Below are 19532 nucleotides of genomic sequence, written 5' to 3' on the forward strand. Positions count from 1 at the left end.
ATTCTCATGATTCTTAAGCTTTGGCATTGATTGCCTTGTCAGTTAAAAGGTCTATTATTCCACACATTGGCTCTTATAAAACATCCATGCTTACTTGAAACACTCTAGAAATTATGTCTCAGCCTAAAAATGATGGAAAGATTTCTCAGAAGACAATATAATGAATGTCACCCTTAACTCTTTGCCTTTGATTAAGAGGCAATGCAGGATGCTTAGTAGCTTACTAAAACTTAGTCTACAGGATGCTAGTGAACTATTCAACATAACCACTTATGATCAAGCTGTTGAATGCCTAATCTATTTATGCAACTCATAGCTAGACATCTAGTATAGTATGTCACAACTTTCAAAGTTCATACGTTGCCCACATACTGAGCATTGGTAGGCACTTAAATGTATCTTTAGATAATTACAAGGTACTCAAGATCTTGGATTGTTCTATGTTAAGGGGGTGATTTATACTTGTAGGCCTTCAATGATTCCGATTAGGTAAGCGATTACGTTACACGATATTCAACATCTAAAAACTATTTCTTTCCTGGCAATTCATGCATATCTTTGCTAAGCGATTCATGCATATCTTTGCTAAGAAATAAATAACCAACCATGGCAACATCATCCTATAAAGCTAAATATAGAGCAGCATTCACTGTGACAGTTGAATGTGTATATTTGAGAAGATTGATGGAGGATCTTTGTGTCCCTTTAAACACCCCTACTCCTATTCTCATTGTGACAGTCAAATCACAATGGTAGTTACAAATAATCATTTCTTTCATGCCAGGATCAAGCCAATTAAAGTGCATTATCACTATGTCAAAGAGAGACTCCATGCAAGAGAGATCAATATGATCTATTGCAGTATACATGATAATGTCACAAATCTTTGCACTAAAGCCTTATCATGTGAAAAGTTATTAGAAGAGGCAAAAGAGGTCAAGAGGTCCTTCTTGTTTAAGCCCTTCCTCTACTCTTAGTTCTCTAAGTTAATCCTTCACATGGAAATGGTTAACTCTTCACTCCACTATAGCTCAATCACTCTCTCACTCAAGCTAACAAGCATGCACACTCGATCACACTACAAGTAATCACACAAGTATGCATAGAATAAGCAAGCAAGAAGGTAAGTGCACAAGAGAAGCCCAACCACTCAACTTAAGTGGGTCCTAGCATCTATTCTCTCTCCCAAATTAAGTGGGTCCCATTGCTACATTGTTGGGACCCCTGGCCATACATAATGTGAAATGTTAAAATGCTAGAGGTGGGGATTTCCTAATGTACGGAAGGTGTGAACAACCCCTTGTGCCTAGTCCTACTTCCATCCTCGTTGAAAGTTGTGAGGAACGGTCTTTGTCCATGGTGGCAACTTCTGAATTCATCTTCGAAGACGACCACCTCCGCATGTGGAAGTGTTACGCCATCTCCAAGAATTGGAGTGGATTTCCATTATTGGAGGTGAACACAAAGTTGAATCTGGAGAGGATGAATTAAAAGGAGAACGTCTCTTCAAAAGCTTGAATTCAGAAGGCTTCCAGGAATTAGATGCATGCAAATAGCTTATAAATCTATCATAGAGTAGGCTCGATGTTGATGTCAAAAGTGAGGCCTACACATGATTTCATCATATTTGTGCCACTACATGTGGGCCTTGTCCTCTTTAAAGTCTTGGAGGCAAATCTTGAGGGTGGGCATAAACTTAATTGGATGCTTGGGTGGCAATGTCAAGGACCTCTTGATAGGATATGATGAAGTGTTGTGATTTGCAAGCACATCCAATCCCCCATTTAGATCATGCTAAAAAAATGCGGATTTGAACTTTGGGAAATTGAGGGAAATGGATTGATCTTCTTTTTTACTTCATACTCTGCGCCTATGCAGAGACATGTATATGGATTTGATCCTTGCTTACAGGGGTAATGTAGTACGTGGCCCAATAGTCTGGATTCCTTAGGTAGCAAAGCCACAATCTTGGCTGATTCTTCATCTCAACACTATTGCTTGACCTCTTGTATCCACCTCTTTCTTGTACTGGGGTCTTTTGCAACCACTCCACGAGTGAAAGGTCTCTCTAGGTACAATTGCATTAGTAGCTAGACCTCGAGTCTGTGTATGGAATGGATGTGTTCTCTATAAGGAAGAGTCTTCACTAGTCCATAAATGATATCATGATGAAAGATCCAGGGAGTTGATAACTATGTCGGAGGGCGACTCCTTGTCCCCTGCTTCGATGTCTTTATCAGTGCCCTCTCAGAGTCTTTGCCTCCTGAGTCTTCGGGGCCTGGGCCTCCTGACTTGTGGAGTAGGCAAAATTGTATCTCCCTTTGCCTTTAACATTTGCCACGTAAACATGTCACAAACCTAATTGGGGAATGAGGTAAACTATGTATAAAATTGTGGAATAACTTACCAAACTTGACTTGGCAACAATTCTAAATGATTTCAGAACATCTTCAAGCATGTTCATATCAATATGAGGAAAAGAATGGAATACAGGAATATGTTTTTCCAAACATTTCTCTACCATTACCTTAGTATGCCCTTTCTGCAAGGGTACACTGTACGATTTGATTGGTGAAAGTTTGAATAAATTTTTCCTCTCTAACTTTGTGACCCCGTCATGACAAATACTTACAACATACCCACGTAAAAACTCTTATAAGTATAAACTCTCATTAACATGATTCTCTCACGACCATAATTAAAGGGCATTTATTTACCTCTTGGCCCATCATCTTGCATGACTGGATGAGGTTGACTTTATTAACAACTCATGTGGGGCATCGCAAAACTTTGATAAATTAACAAGGTTTCTCCCAAATTAGTCAGTTTGGCATCCTTGATGCCGGCGATGTGACTAATCGACATGCATAAAAAAGTTGCACGAAAGATTTCTATTTTGGACCGATTCACACGTACCTTTGAATAAGAAATATTAAGGTATACTCTTTCTTCTACAAAGATAAGGTTTAAATAAGAATCTTGACTAATTTATTGTCCGTGTAAAAAGTATGCTAGGGAGGCCATACATATTATTTGTGTGTTGAGAAGTCATACCATATATATTTGGGTATGTTGAAAAGCCACCAATGGAGTGTTGTTCGAATGGACCCATAGAATGGTTGATTGATTTTGAACCTTGGCAAATTTTTGTGTTAGAATTAAATGTATATAGGTAAACTTGATTGGTTGGTTATATCACTCCTATTTTTAACTCTACTTAAGGTTGTAACTTGGCCATGGGAGCTTTAAGTGTAATTTGGCCATCCAAAATGTAACTACGCAACATGTATAGTGGTAAAGAAGGCGGCATTGGCTATTCAATTTGGGTCACAATTTAGCGGTAAAGAATAACACCCATTGGTTTATAAGTAGCAGCAGCCAATGGACTAGCCTACATAGCTTTGTGAGTTGTCTACATGAGTTTGATTGTAGGTTCTCCTCTTCCATTAGCTTCGTCTTGTTACATGCTAGATGGATGCTTGTTTGATTGTAGGTTCCCCTCTTCCATTAGCTTCTTCTTTCCTTGCCTTTTTTGAGAGAGAACCTTCTTCTTCTTCTTGCCTCCATCTAAATATAGAGAGCTCTCCATTCACCCCTTTGGCAAGAAGCATTCCAATGTGACAATGGAGAGAGGATGCAATGGAGACGAGCTAGTGCACCCACATAGGGAAGTTGCATTTGATTTGCGGCTCGAAGGCAAGACCCAATGGCACGTGCTTCAGCAAGGCTAAGGTAAACTCGACTTGAACACTCACCCACTGAAAAGCCCTCATACCCAATTGGCATCCGAGTAGAAAATGGCACTCATGGGTGTGTCCTCATCCCGTGTGGGAATTCCACATCTACCTTGCACTTCATCCCCACTTTAGGCAAGACAAGCCACTCTTAATGCTCTTAAGGTTCTTGATCATTTCCAAGTGCCAAGAGAAGGAGAATTGTCTTTATTTCCCTCTGAGGACATCGGTTTGTACTCCAAATCAAATGGTATTATTATAATCTACCCTAAGGCGCCGTCTTGTCTTCCTCTGGGAGTGGTAGTTTTTCCACTTCCAAGGCTTGCTTTCATAGATATTCTTCCAACTTCAACGAGTCTTCCGAGTCTACAAGATTCCTATTCATGCTGGATTCATTTCCTCAGCTGCCCAAAGAAGTAGAATTCACAAGAGTATCTTCTCATCAACTAATAACGCTAGATAATCCATCAAACTCGAATGGCTTTACTCTAAAGAGGCAATTCAACTTTTACTACGCCTACGAGATTGTGAGCATCTTCAACCAACCATTATGCAAATAAATTGTGAACCAATCCATTATCCAAGTATGTGTTAGAAATGGCCAATGACTAACTTGTACACACGATGGGAACATGTTGGCGAGCTTTATTGCGGAGTGGTTGATCATATTGAACTGCATTCCACAGCCTTGGCCTCCAATTTCAACAAAAACTTCCTCATCACAAAATTGGGATTGTCCCTCCATAGCTGGTGTGGCTGCTATTTTTTCAGTACATGGGCATGCTTTTAAGTAAATGGGACTGTTGCCCACATATAGAGAGGAGCACATCTGTGCTTCCTCTCTTGTAGAACAGGTAGACAAGATGCCCTTTACAGTTCACCAGCACAAGAGAGGACTAAAGGCCTAACATGGAATTTCTGCATGCTCTCCACCTTTATACCTTTGTAGAGAGTATAAGAACTTTTATGATATGCAAAAGCCTGAGAAAATAAAGTCAATATAACACTAGCTACAGCGTAAAACTTTGGCATCACCCCTCTTCACTCTAAAAAGCTCTTACTTATTTTGCATAATGACAAGCTAGTAATGGTAGCCATGGAGAACCCAACAGCTGTCTAGTGTTAGGTCCAAAATATTTCTGAATTCAGCACGTGAAAAGCAAGACTTGGAGAAGGCATCAAGCCATAGACACACGTCAACATCGCATCCGAACAATGTATAGTTATTTCATCTAGCAATAGGCTTTTGTTGATGCCAGAAAAAAAAAAAGCACATGTAAACACCTAGTACAACTTTTAGGCCATCCAATCTTTGCACCTCTTACCAATGAGAACAAACTTTTGAATTTTAACAGGCACCCAGCCCATCCATTACTAGGATGCCAAGGCTTATTGGAACCAAAGCTGGAGGAAGAAACTACAAAATTTTAATGTGGATCTTCGCTTAGTTAGAGCACATGCACCATAATGACCCTTGCAAACCCTATCCATTGCTAGGATGCTAAGGCTAATTGGAACCAAATCTGGAGGAGGAAAATATCCTGTATTTTGAGAAAGGATCTTAGCTTAATTAGAGCACATGCACAATAATAACCCTTGCAGCCCAACGCTAATGACTCACCAAAGGCATCTACTTTGATTCAAATACTAAATTGAAGCTATCACTTTACACAAGATGAGAAGGCGGTCAACGTTTCATATAACATAGGCATATTTCACTTTCACCAAGGGACAGCATGCACAAAGAGTTTGTCGAAGTTGAAAACAATACATCAAAAATTGAAGCTTGCACTTATCCCTCCGCCTTTGTAGATAGCCAAGGTTAGTAGATTAGTAAAACTGTATTCTTGAATAGATAATTGTATTGGTTAGTGTACCAAGAGACAAATACTGGTGATGACAGCAGTCCAAACAAAATCCAGATCTCAAGAATGTCCAATAGATCTCAAAGAACTTCACTAACATGTGATTCAAAACATACTCAGAAGATCATTCCGACAAGTTGCCCATTGCTGCGCAGGCAAGAGACTCAATAACTCCTACCCCAAAGTGCCCACCGCTTAGCTGGTTTTCCCGATGCAAAGCACACTGTACCTGGAGACCGCTCAAATCTCATCAGCATCGGGAGCTCAACATTGATATGAAACACAAAAATAAGGTCAACACCTATAAAAATTTCTTACCCTCAGGCAGGTCTGGCTGTTCAAAAGGCATGCACAGCGTTTTAGCAGCTCCAGTATCTCCTTTTGTTCGGGCTTTCACATCCTCTTCAACTTCCTGCAACTCAATAGTATTAGGATTCAGCAATTTAAAATTGGTAGCATGAACATGATGGAGTAGGAAAGGTTACTTAGAATCATGACTTCAGGCACTGCCTCCCAGCTTTTGCTAAAATTGAACTAATCCTAAGGCTATCATAAGGCTTCTAAATGGCTAGGGTTAATGGTAAGGCTATTTGTCATTAAAATCCACACAGGATTATACCAGAAACCATAATTAACCCCTAAGCAAAACCATTACATCAGTCCAAAACAAGGAACGATCACACAAAAAAGCAAAGGGTCTTACCACATCATCACACCATGGGGCAAGAACCATCTTCTTGTCATTTAAAGCTTGAATAAAATCATCCCATGTCATTACTTTCTTTATGCAGAGATCTCTTTCTTCCTTTGCCCTCTTGAACAGGTTCTCTTGAATCTCCTCCAGTAAAGCTGATGCTCTTGTTGCAACATCATCAAGGGGAACATCCTCTTTTTCAAAGTTATCCCTCCGAACCATCCTGACCTGAGTAAATTTTATTTTCAAAATGAGATCCAAACTAACTCGCAAACGTCCTCCAAGTGCAACAAGCTGAATGCTTGATTGAGCTATTCATATGAAACTGCAAGTGCATGATTACAATTCTAAACCCTAGCTTGTCACTCACTACTACCAAACATTGCTGGCATTTCCAGTGGCAAAATTACAGCCAAAACAGGTATTGAGCAAAAAAGGAGCTTCATAGAAGCGAAGTAAAACATACCTGCTTTTTTTCAACATCCTTGGGACCTATCTCAATACGAAGAGGAACTCCCTTCAATTCCCAATCCGAGTACTTCCACCCTGGAGGATAATTATCTCTTGTATCCTCTTTTACTCGTATACCTGCACTCTCCAATTTCTGAGATACCTCGTGACAGGCACCTAGCATAAGGCTGAAATCCACATTTTTATATGGAACAGGTATCACAACCACCTGCACTGTTGCCACTCGGGGAGGCAAAACCAAGCCTTTGTCATCTCCGTGAATCATCACCATGACACCAATCTAAGAAGCGTAAACAAGCAACACACCACATCAATTGTTGTTTCAACTCTAAAGAGAACACAGGCTCCTGCATAAGTTTCTGACAAATCTTACCACACGGGTAGTGAACGCCCATGAATTTTGCCAGACCATTGATCTTTCACCTTTATCATCTTCAAAGTAGATCTCAAACATTTTAGAGAAATTCTGCCCAAGGCAATGAGAAGTGGCTCCTTGAATACCCCGCCCTGTGTTTGGGATGAATGCCTGCAATAACCCAACACGTGCATAGTCTCTAAAGCATGCAACCAAATATCAGGCCCCAAAAGGTGAATTTCCGATATACAAACCTCGACTGTAGTAGTGTAAAGACCACCGGCAAACTTCTCAACTTCACTCTTGATGCCTTTGACGACTGGCACTGCTAAAAAATCCTCGTAGATTCTTCTATAGAGCTCCAAAACTATTTGAACCTATACAAACCACAGCACATTGTTTGTTGTGTAGGCATGGACTCAAGACAAGATAGTGATTACTGGGAAAAAAAGTAGCTATGACAGAACTACAACAACGCCCATATGTCTCTGAGCCCAGTCCCCATAAGATAAAACATATAGTCTGAGGTCCATCATAGCATCCCAATAATGTTGTATTCCAAATTCAACGAGTGATTCTAATTTTCTGATATCAAAACTGCCTGTAAGTCTCCAATCTAACAGTCCACAAAAAAGGAGATCAAATCCCATTTAAGTCTTAGAAATAAATGAAAAGGTGCTTCATTTTTTCCCAAACAATAATTGCTTTGTTTGCCAGCACTCAGTGAGTATTATTCTTGAAATAAGAAGCTATATAACGAAGTATGTGACATGGATGAGGTGTTGGTCTCCGATCCAGTCACAGGGACTCCAATTACGTAGGAAGAGGCAGAAAGCCAATTCATAATGGGAGTAACTGATGAATGGTCAATGTTACAGTGAAATTGATCATTGTGATTTACTAAAAGAGATGGTCGTTAAGACGCACTAAGGACTTGACCTGCACACACTGGCTGAGCTGTTTGCATTGTTTTCACTGCCCTACCCGAAGTGGTAAATGCTGGTGCATTTGCAAAAAACCTTGCTAGATTGGTGTGTCTTGATGGATGTTTAACAGTGGAGGTCAGCTGGAACTGGACCAACTGCAAAAGCTTTGGCTCGTGTCTTCATGCCTAATAGCCTGTCTTTTTTGTAGATGCCTTCGTAAGCTTGGCAAGTCTGGAAAGTTACTTTTTTTTCCTTTTTGGTAGCATGGGCATTGGGTTCTCCCCCCCCCCTCCACACACACACACACACACACTCCACCCCCAAACTAGGGTAAAAGTCTAAAAGATTTAAGGGTAATCAAGATAAATTTCAGTACTGGATGCAATTTGGCTACATTAATCAGACACAAATAAAACCTTCTATAAAACATGATCTATTTCAAAATGAGACGGTGCCAGATACATTGCCCATGACAACAAAACATTGGTTGCAATGCCATATACCTCTTCATCTGCCTCCATTTTGGTAGCAAATGCTGTGTGTCCCTCTTGCCAAAGAAATTCGCGACTTCTGAATTTGAAAAAAAAAAGATTTACTCAATGTCCACTTTTAAAGAAGAACTAGACCAAAGTACACACCCAATAAAAATTGTAAATAAGCACTGTCCATACTACCAATGAAAGTTCGTAAAATGTATGAAATTCTGACTAGTCTCATTAAAGTTCCATTGAAACACAACTAAAAAAGCTTTTTCTCGATGTTTCCAATACATGTTTCGGGAATCTTTTTTTAGATTATATGATTCTTCTTTTAGACGGGAAAATTTCTCACGCTAAAAACCAACGAGATGGAAGTACAAAATGAATGGCCCTTATGCTAGCCGTTTTGAAAAGTAGCTAATCATTGGAGAGTGGATCTGCATAGCAATCAAGAGTAGTATATAATCATCCTCATCAGTGTAACCCGAATAGGTTGTCTCCACCTGAGAGAAAAACCTTTTAATGCTCTTGACCAACTAGTGTGGATTGTTTACAATCACTCAAGATGGATAATGTCTCTGAACTGCACTCAGAAGTCAGAATCATGGAGCTCTTCAAACACTTGAATGGACATTGAATGTATTTCTTTCTCACCTAAGGTTAATTACAACAATGATAATACTGCAGCATTCCGTGACCAACGGCATTGTACCATCAGATCCCATCCGGGTGGAATGGATTTCCCGCAGCATGCAGCAGGGTATTCCGAAGGGATCGTCTGTAACTTTGCACCTTCTAACAAAATCTTTGGATAATGCAAAAGAAAACTTAGATTATAAATTGAAGCGGTTAAGGTTGTCAAACAAGCCTTGCTTAGCCCTCATATACTAAAGATCGAATGTGTAAACTTCGCAAACTGCATCATTGTTTGCTCCTCTATGCAGGCCAGCTGATGTCAGCCCTAGGGCCTAAATGCATTGCTACCATGGCAGTGTAAAGACAATGAGGTTGTATGGAAACCATAGTGAAACAGGCTAGAGTTTTACCAATATTTCAGCCCATAACAATAGTTCAGTGTCAAAATCATAGAGAAAAGATATCAATAGCTCCAACACCTAGCTATACCTCCTCCTCGTGCACCCTCGAGCCTCAGGTTAGATCAACACCATGCCAGCAGCCAAGCCCAAGGCTATCCGCTTACATAAACCTTGTAGACTGTATGTCATGGTAGTGATATGTGAACTCATCTAGGACCAAGCCAGGGCACTTTTTCCCTCTTTAGGAGGTTTTCCCGCCAACCGTGTGAACACCCTCTTATCTACACATATGGGAGTACTTATCTTTTGTACATGGTACACATTTCATTATCAAGCAATCTACATCGAGATGTGTGCTCTCTTCCCTCTCACGCTTCTCCACAACTGTACACGTGCATTGCAGCTGCATCCCCGACCCCAACATCTGGTATAAGAGTTCTCAAGGTTCCAGCCTCTTGCGCCTGAGGCTCTGAGCTCCATCTTTGTTCGCAGCATGTTGTCCCCTCCAGGAACCTACTGCGTGCACCATCTCTAGCAGCCTTGCCGTCCTGACTGTCCCCGGGGCCCCTTCAGTCCATGACTCTGCCACCCACCTCCATCCCCAACCCAGCGCTCTGGTGCCCAGCAATCTCTCTCCACCCCCCTTTGCCAGCGGCACACCTCCGCCAAGAAGCACCCACAAGGCCTTACCCAAGGAACCCCACTTTTCGGCCCCCTTGTTCGCGCCCAACCTTCGGCGCACTCGATTGGTCGGTACGTCAACCTAGTTAGCTCAGCTCGTGGCTCGGTGGGGACAGCCAAGACTGTGGGCTTGCCCATGGCTGTCATGGTTGGGAGGTGAGTCAGGCCTGCACCCCCTTGTTGTTTATTCTTTTTTTTGCACGATTCGAGTCTCATACCAGGAACGATCACGAGGAGATCCGTGGACTCTGATACCACTGTCAAATCCCCACGGATCTCCTCGTGATCGTTCCTAGTACGAGACTCGAATCCTGCAAACAAACGAATAAACAACAAGGGGGTGCAAGCCTGACTCACCTCCCAACCATGACAGCCATGGGCAAGCCCACAGTCTTGACTGTCCCCACCGAGCCACGAGCTGAGCTAACTAGGTTGACGTACCGACCAATCTCCTCCTCGCGGGCCTCGAGATTGCTGCCGGCCTCGGCTCCGTAAAGCAGGTGCACGTTTGCACTAGATCTAGGCTCCAAGACCATAGAGCTCTCACAAACTCGCGAGACTCTCTATATCTCAATAACTAACCTTGGCCACCCTTTTATAGGCTCTTGGCCGGTCATCGGGTGTCCACACTTGGGCGCCCGCCCGTCCATACTTGGGTGCCCGCCCGTTAGTCTATCCCTAACTCAGCTCGTCAATCAGCCTGCCTAGCTCCAAGCTTCCCCAAGCCTCGAAACTAGTCTTGCGTGCATGTAGCACATGGTAGATACACACTGTGCACATGACATCCAGCGCATTCCATCCTCAAACAGATGGCCAAACAGAAAGACAAGCAATTAGCCTTTGACGTTCTCAATTCTTACTGCCATGATCCGCAGTCGAAATGGGAGCAATATCTTCCTTTGATTCAGGCAATCCTAAATGATACTCACTCATCGAGTATTGGCCGGACGCCGTATGAGGCAACATTTGGTCACTAGTTCTCATCTCTTTTGACGAGACAGGTGTCACCATCTCTTGAGGCCAATAAAACCACCGAGACATTCTCGGAAATCATGGAGTCAGCCAAGGAGCACTTTGCCAAGGCTCGGGAAGCATATACCTAACAAGCCAACAAATTCAGGCGAGATGTCAACTTTAAGCAAGGGGATTGGGTATATCTCCGCATCATGAAACAATAGCTAAAGCAAGTGGGTAAGCGTTGTCCCAAACTATCATTCCGAAGTTTCGGCCCATTTCCAGTCATTCAAAAGTTAAGTGATGTCTCTTTAAAGTTGAAGTTGCTGAAAGTTGGACTATGCACAATGTCTTTCATGTTTCTTGGTTGAAGCCATATGTAGGTCCAGCATTACAGACTATATCAGAAGTGTCATGTGCACACACATGTACATGCTTCTCGTAGAGGCTAACCCTAAGGAGGCAACAGATAAAGAAGAGAAGATCAGAACAAAACCAGATTTTTGGAGCATTTTCTATGGAGTATCTTGTGGGGGGACACATCATTATGTGAATTATTTGTCCAGGTTCTCAGGAATGAAGACCAAGACGGTGTTCAAAGACAGGGCAAGAACGGATTGGGGACTGGATGGAACAGATGCACAGATCTTATTCAGAGTTAGAGTGGATTTGGGACCGGGCCGGGCATTCAGGGAAAAGGTTGCTAGAGTAGGAAGGATGACAGAGGGACTTCAGGAAGAGAATGGGATGATGACAGTCATCCAAGAAGCAGATTGGAATCCCGTCATCAAGTTTAGCAGAGGAGGATGTCATGTGCACACACATGTACATGCTTCTCACAGAGGCTAACCCTAAGGAGGCAACAAGATAAAGAAGAGAAGATCAAAACAGAACCAGATTTTTGGAGCATTTTTCTGTGGAGTATCTTGTGGAGGGACACATCATTATGTGAATTATTTGTCCAGGAGCTGGCCGACCAGCAATTGGCCAGTCCATGGGATATTCTCCAGTCTATAAAAGGCAAGTTTTCTCATTGTTTTAGTCATTCAGCCCCTTTGTTGGCTGGGTCATAGAACTAGGAGTTTGTTTAGGTATTTTACTACCTTTTCAAGGCAGCCCATGGCTGCATGGATTTATGTACCTTTTTGTACCATATGAATATACTGAATTTCCAGCCATCTCTCTCTCTCTACTCTCTCTTCTGTCTGCGTTTTTGCATCAGCATGTTCTAAGTGGTGTTTAGGGCTGAAAGAAGACTCTCAGAGCTTCCGCATGTAACAAGAAGAGTAAACCAGATATGATAGACGAAGCTAAAGTCATAGAGCCAGAGCAAATTTCTCCTCCAGAGATGGAAGCATGGATCCGGTCAAAGAATGACAGTTCTACACGAAGTTTAAAGACCGTGGAACCCATGAAGCAGTTTGGCTGGATGAAGAGTTCTTTCAAGAGTACCCCCAGTTATTAGCGAACTACTTAGAAGCCCTGAACCTGCCACCAAGTTAAGCAGGAGGGAATGTCATGTGCACCCTGCACTGGGGTACACAGTGACACATTGGCATGATCATCAATGCAGCATTTGTAGAGAAGTAGAACCTTTTTTAGGAATATTTGTCGTACGCTGTGACCCCATTGTGAGCCCTCAGTCCAGGGACAATCAAGCACGAGCTACGTAGGTCAGTCTTTGAGCTTTTGAGGTCAGTCAGATGTCAGTCCTCTTAACCCATTTGGACAAATCGTCATACAGGAGCATGTAGGTGTCTGCCATAGCCAATCATCATAGTCAATGCCCTTCTCTTGAACTTAACTCTTTGCACAACAAGCCTAGCCTTGTAGCGGTCATCAACACTACCATCAGTCTTTCTCTTTAGCTTGTAAACCCACTTTGGCTTTCTTGCTATGAGGCAAATCAACCAAATACCAAGTGTCATTCTTAAAGATTGAGTCATACTCGTCCTGCATGGCATGCATCCAATGATCATCTTCTTGTGCTTCCTTAAAGAAAACATGTTTCTCTTCATTGCATGAACTAGCAATGAGAGCATGATCCACAACATGAGTAGATGCTTAATGAGAACCAACACATGTCTTGCTAGGCAAAGGAGTGTCTCTTGCTTTCCGAGCACACAAATACATTTGACCACCTTGTCATCAAGCACAGCCACAAGAGCATAAGCAAGACATCCGAACTGATGCATGTGAGCCACAAAGGGCTTCCTACCATTCCAGCTTTATAAGGCGTCACTGTCTACAAGGCTTTGGTGGGGTATCTATTAGTGATGAAAGCATGGGAACATGGACTATTATGTCGGCACAAGGAAAAGCGCCAATTTTGGTCAAAAGCAAGGAAAAGCAAAAAAGTCAAACTAAGTTGACCGTGAGCCAAGGACACCATTGGAAAGAGGAGACTAAGCTGGATCAAAAAGCTAAAAGCTGCTTTTCCAAAAAGCAGCTCTAGGGTCAAAAAGCAAGGCCCTAAAGCTAGAAAACCAATAATTCAAAAACTTTGGCAAAAGATGAGTAATATTTTATTATTATTAAAATACTAAAGCAAAAAGAGAAAGCAAAGCAAAAAGTATTGCTTTTGGTAAAAAGCAAGGTCCTTTCCAAGTATAAAAGAAGCTTGAGCCCCTCTTGTTTGGGTATCAAGCATGTAGGCCTCCAAAGAACAAGGAGATCATCATCTTCAACCTCACCATCCTCTCCATCCGCCGGGTCTAGGGCTGTGCCTCCATCTCCGCCAAGGTTGTGTCAATTTCAATTTCTAGAGCACCATTGCTCAGCCTGTACGCCGCTAGCATGCGCCCAACTTAGTCGCCCTGCACCAATTGCACCGCCCTTGTCCGCCGTTGCTCAGCCACCTGCGCTAGCTGTGTGCCCGTCTCAGGTGCTCTGCGCCGCCTACAACCGCCTGCTCCACCAACAGCACCATCAACAGCCAATAGCGCTGCTAGTGTCCTCCCTTGACTCCTGGTAGAAGCGTGGCAAGCAGTCCATAAATCCACCTCTTGGTACATGAGCTCCGCTGCCATATGTGGATTCATCTTGGTGTTAACCTTTTCGAGGAGCTTTTTGAGTTTTTTTTTTCCTACAGTTTGGGCATTGAACTTATTACTAGACATCATCTAGACTTGGGATTTGATTCAGATTCTGGATATTGGTGCTAGCCCGGTGAAGAGATTCTTGTGGGTCATCCCTGTGGTGTGCTCGGCATCAAAGATCTTGTGCCTCGACATCGACTTCGACCCATATTTCTACATCAACATATTTGTTTGATTTTGTATTCATTGATTGTATTAGTCCTGGCTTGAAAAGCCCGTGGATTGTTCCTGAATAAATTCCTAAAAAGGGGCTGGGCTTGTTTCCCGCTCATTGCGGTGTAACGTGCAAAGATCCCCAAAACCTTCTCTCTCTCCCTCTCCCTATCTCTATCTTTTGGATACGTCGTTGAATCTGTCACGGCACGCCCCGCTGGGCTTACAGTGGTATCAGAGCAAGGATTTCTCTTGAGGAAATCTTTCTTGGGCAAGTTGCGACTAGTTAAGTGCAGCAATGCTGGGAAATGTCAAGGGAGAGGCCTCTCTAGGCAGCAGATGCCCAAAGCAAGTAATCGATGTACAAGCCCATTAACAAGGGTACTAAATACCCACAGCTGCGTCTGCCGTACATTTACAGCCCAAAAGTCAAGGCCATCTGCCCTTCTTGTGCTGACAGTGCTACCCACCAAAAGCCTTGCATGCTTCCCTGCCAAGTTGTTAAAAGCCAACACAGGATGCCATTTTCTTTGTAAGGGTAAGGGTTGTCTGCTCCTCTAAACAGGTGCTTGGGATTGACAACTTCTGTTTGCTGATTTAGCCATGTCCTCCATCTGATCAGTTCTATGGAGTTCCTCAAATTCAAAGTGCAAAAACTGTCTTCTTGCCACTAATGTGGAGCACAAGAGAATAATCTCCAGTTCTTCAAGTGATAACCCTGCTACAAACTCAATGAACCTTCCTTGGGTGGAGGAGGATTTTCACACACAAAATTCAATTGCACATGATGTCTCTGATATTCTTTTTTTATACCTGATAAATGGAGTGGGATGCTTGAACTCCCATCGCACCACATTGCACCATTGATTTAACCGCAAAGGAAGGTCCCGATGCCCTCTGATCCATTTTGCAAAGATGGGATACATCACGGTTTCACTGGTTGGACGGATGGCAATAGGAACATCTAGTTCAGTGCTCCCAGATTTTGTGACCCAAGCAACCTATGTGGCAAACAGGAAAGCAAAATTACAATTTAAAACCTATAGCATCCCTTTTTTGCCAAAGACTATGAAATCCCAGTTTTATATAAAGCATAAACAGAGTGAATGCTTCAGCCAAAATTGTCACAGAGCTAAGGTGGCAAGCACAAGGATAAAGAACCATACCAACATTTGTGGAGCTACTGTAGTATCTCGAGTATTTCAACATTTTCCCAGTGTCATATAGACTTATCAATCATTAAATTCGCAAAATTTTGAAAAAAAAATGATTTGACACTTAGCATCCTGCATGCAGCATGCAGAATATTCATGCCTTCAGATGTTAGAAGGTGTATGATTGAACGAAAATGCAGACAGTGTCATATGATGATGGGCTGCAGTCCAAACTCCTTACCAAGTTCCAATAACCTTCACCTTATGTGCATATACTTTTTGAGGAATGCTTAGCTAATCCCATATCAAACTGAAGAGATGCTATAGTCCTTGGGCTATCACACTCCATCATTTTGCAAGCCAATTCAACAACACTTGGAATGATAAAAAAAGTTTCTTCACAGTTAAAACAAAGTGCTGAAAGAGTATTTATCAAACATGAGAACAAGAACCTCATAGCATTATTTACACAGCACCAATGTCAAAATAGAGCTAAACATATGGCCCATCTCAGGATCAATACTGTCACTGGTCATTTGCTGCTTCTGCTTCCCATTTCATTAATAAAACAGATACTCCAACAAATAGCCGGCATCTCACTCAAGCACTGGGCTCTCCCTAACCCCTCCTCTATTGCATACAGCTGCTCACATACAGCTTATTCTGTCCCTTTTTTATTAGTTTTCCCATACTGATGTGGTTATCTGATACTAGACCTGGAAACAAGTTTGCACCCACGTCTGCATTGGGTTTCTAAGCATCTTGGTCAAAATATCTTGCAGATAGCACATTTACTTCTCGGGAGTGCCAATTCTTTGAAGCATAGTCATTCCCTTTTTTGCTTTGAAATGCCACCTTATTTATGTGTTCAGTTTCCGAACAATTAAGCACTTGAAATTCACTCTTCATAAAGCTTTAATAATCTGCCACTCCATTTCATATTTTGATCGTTCTCGTATGCTGGTGTACACTCAGAAAAGGACTCTAAAGATATTACCTCAAGTTTACAAAGATAGATTCTTTGAACATGCTTACCTCAGGAGCAAAGCCTTCTATGTGGTTTTTCTCTTTTGTCAGTGCTTGTTCTGAAACAAAAAGAGGGAAATAAGAGTTTTGAATGCCTAGCTTTTTTATTTCCCCATCAAAGAAATCCTGCCAAAAATAGATGACAGAATGTTAGAATAATGAGATTAAGCTGTCTCTATTAATAACCACATCTGATAGTTTAAAAAGGCTGATGCTTCCTGCTGCAGCCTGAAACAGCTATTGCAAAAATCATTGCAAAAAACAGAAAGTATGACCATGCTTTAGAAGTGCAATAATCAGTCATAAGGGTTTACTCCATGTTATCAACCTCATAATGCATAACAAAGACATCATCCTTGATTATGTAGTCACCAATGCGAACCATTGGGAGCACTTTTCATGACATCGTCACATGTAATGATTGCGGCCAGATCAATTAAATCATAAACCAGCAACTTGAATCAAACCTCCACATAACTGTGCAGTTTAACCATCTTAACATGAATCTTCCATTTTGAGATACTGGCATGCAAAAGAAACCGTGTAATACCTTCAAGGTCTCCCATATTGCATATGACCAAGGCCGTAGGATGTAACATCCTGACACGTCATAGTATTCAATCATCCCACTCTTGACAACCACCTACGTAATGCATACCAACCAGATTTAGTGAGGAAGATCCAATAAACAGAATTAACAGGTACACAAAAAACATAAGAAGTGAAGAACTTCAGAGTCAGATATCCACTAAGTTGGTCAAGAGAAAGAGAGACAAGCAGCCTTCAAACAACAGCTTGATCCATAAGTGGAAATCTGAAATGAGCACTCAAACAACATTACCAGGTCTCACTCAAGCACTGACCTGATGGTTGATGTCTGTGAGACATCTGGCCTATAAGTTTCAGATTAAGATTAATAAATGATTACTTGACAATCAACATCGGGTTTCTATAGCACTACACCTGAACTTGTCTAGACTTGTGCATACAAATACCAATTATGAAACTAAGAACAAGCATGCTCACATATGCATTGCAAGGCTATCGTTCACATAAAGCCAAACTAGTCACCCCCCCCCCCCCCCAAAAAAAAAAAAAACCCCAAAAAGGTGCCTTCTCATGGAGGTTGTTACGTACTTGGTCAAGATTAGTGCCCTAATCTCGCAAGGTTAGGGGAACCCTGGGATTAGGAGAAAGCAAGGTAATATGTGCGGCTAAGGTTATTATCAATAATAACCCATGTTTCACTTATATATGTCAGCACACTATGTTGAGTACCTGTTACTAATCCTCAAGATTGGTGGCCTAATCTGGGAGGGTTAGGGGAGCCCTAGGATTAGGAGAGAGTAGGCTAATATGGGCGGCTAAGGTTATTATTAATAAAGCCATGACTAGGCCACTAATCCCGAGGATTAGTACCGGGTGACATAACAAAGGTCTTGCTCACAAGTAAACTTAAGCCTCCCAGGTGCGGTCATTACACATTACGTACAGTTTCTTTGGTTTGTTTAAATCCAACCATTGCACCATTAAGCTGCTTGCTTAAAATCTTTTGAAAGTAGAAATAACCATACTTTCACGTAAAAATGCAAATGTATGAAACTGTAACTGTGGTGAATTACTCGATATGAAAATAAGGGCACAGCCAGGCCTTAATTAGGAGACGCAATCTAAAGGCTATCCTTTAGAGTGTCCAGGCTACTCAAACCTTCCCTTTCCCTCACAGGCCTTGTCTCATAAATGCCTTGCTCGAGCAGGCAGGCAAAGATAAACCATTAAAGAAGTTCTTCCTTTTCACGTTTTCCTTGGTAAATCATTACACTATTCAGCTGCAAAGTGTGGCGTATGGTTTACTGAATGTAAACATAAAATTGACAATCAGACATGAATTTTTGTAGTAACCATAGTATATTGACCATATGAATAGGCTACAATGAAGTATCTTCAATCAGTCATCGCAAACGCTAGTAAACAAATCTCCACATCATGCAGAAGAAATGAAGGCTGAACTTCACAACTCATACTTCTGAATACCAGTCACCAAAGTTGTCATTCTTCTTCACTGTCATGCCAAGTTTCGTCTCCTTCTTCACCTCCTTTCCTGCAGAAACGTGATCCACAAGCTGAAATTTCTAATAAACAAGAAGCAAAAGCTGAAAACACTGAGAAGATCAGACAAAAACCCTAACCGCTGGTTACGACTTCCTTCTTCTCCTTGGGAGCCTTCTTAGGATTTTCCTTCTTCGTCGTTGCATTTTTCACCCCGACGCCGTTCAATCCTTTCTCCAGCTCTTCAGCTCTCGTCTCAGAACTCATTTCTGCAGACCTTAATCGAGGCGTCGCACACGATCAAAGACACGGGCCTGCTGAGCACTCACAGAATGAAACCTCTGCGAAACAATGCAACGCTCAATTCTGAATACCTGCCCTCGGATCGGGCACGATTGACTGTGTGCCCGGAGTAGGGTTTCGTACGTGCGTAAAAATCGCATTAAAATATATATGCAATTAAAGAAAATAAGGAACTACTGTTCAATTCTAAAAGATAGGGTTAAAATGCTGTTATATAAATATAAATCTTCCAGTAAAAAGCGTATGTACTGTTATAATATAACAATATAATCTAAAACATATATAATGTAATAATCAATTTTATAGTCATGTATACCATGATCCATAATATAACCCCAACTGATATTTTTGGGGGACCTTATTAATTCTGCAGATTTCACAGTTTGCAAGTTCTCTCTCTCTCTCTCTCTCTCTCTCTCTCTCTCTCTCTCTCTCAATATATATATATATATGCATGCAGGAGGAAGATTGGATGGAGGGGTGTAGTGTGCAAGGCTCAAGGGAGGGGATTATTTTGTCTTGTACATGGATGTGTATTGGTGAAGCAGGGAGA

At 41.9% G+C, this 19532-nt stretch overlaps 1 protein-coding gene across 1 annotated transcript; it reads right to left on the bottom strand.

The window, feature by feature from the left end:
• Positions 1–5426: 5426 nt before the first annotated feature.
• On the bottom strand, positions 5427–19162 carry LOC147627527 (proline--tRNA ligase, cytoplasmic-like). Its single transcript, XM_086814450.1, has 12 exons — positions 18817–19162; positions 18652–18728; positions 17178–17270; positions 16637–16753; positions 15261–15448; positions 8549–8615; positions 7374–7496; positions 7138–7290; positions 6760–7044; positions 6303–6521; positions 5918–6011; positions 5427–5828 (listed from the first exon to the last, which is right to left on the bottom strand). Exons 1-12 carry the CDS (start codon positions 18941–18943, stop codon positions 5764–5766), a joined length of 1608 nt encoding a protein of 535 aa, XP_086670576.1. The 5' UTR covers positions 18944–19162; the 3' UTR covers positions 5427–5763.
• Between the last annotated feature and the right edge of the window lie 370 nt (positions 19163–19532).

Source organism: Cibotium barometz, chromosome 20 (genome assembly GCF_041138505.1).
Source record: "Cibotium barometz isolate CiBa-2024 chromosome 20, ASM4113850v1, whole genome shotgun sequence".
NCBI lineage: Eukaryota > Viridiplantae > Streptophyta > Polypodiopsida > Cyatheales > Cibotiaceae > Cibotium > Cibotium barometz.

Excerpts from the sequence above, each read along its gene's own strand:
- LOC147627527 (XM_086814450.1), bottom strand. The coding sequence starts at position 18,943 with ATGAGTTCTGAGACGAGAGCTGAAGAGCTGGAGAAAGGATTGAACGGC. Across the intron at positions 7,291-7,373 it reads TTTACACTACTACAGTCGAG|GCATTCATCCCAAACACAGG; the intron begins GTTTGTATATCG and ends GGGTTATTGCAG. Across the intron at positions 6,522-6,759 it reads AGGATGTTGAAAAAAAGCAG|GTCAGGATGGTTCGGAGGGA; the intron begins GTATGTTTTACT and ends AAATTTACTCAG.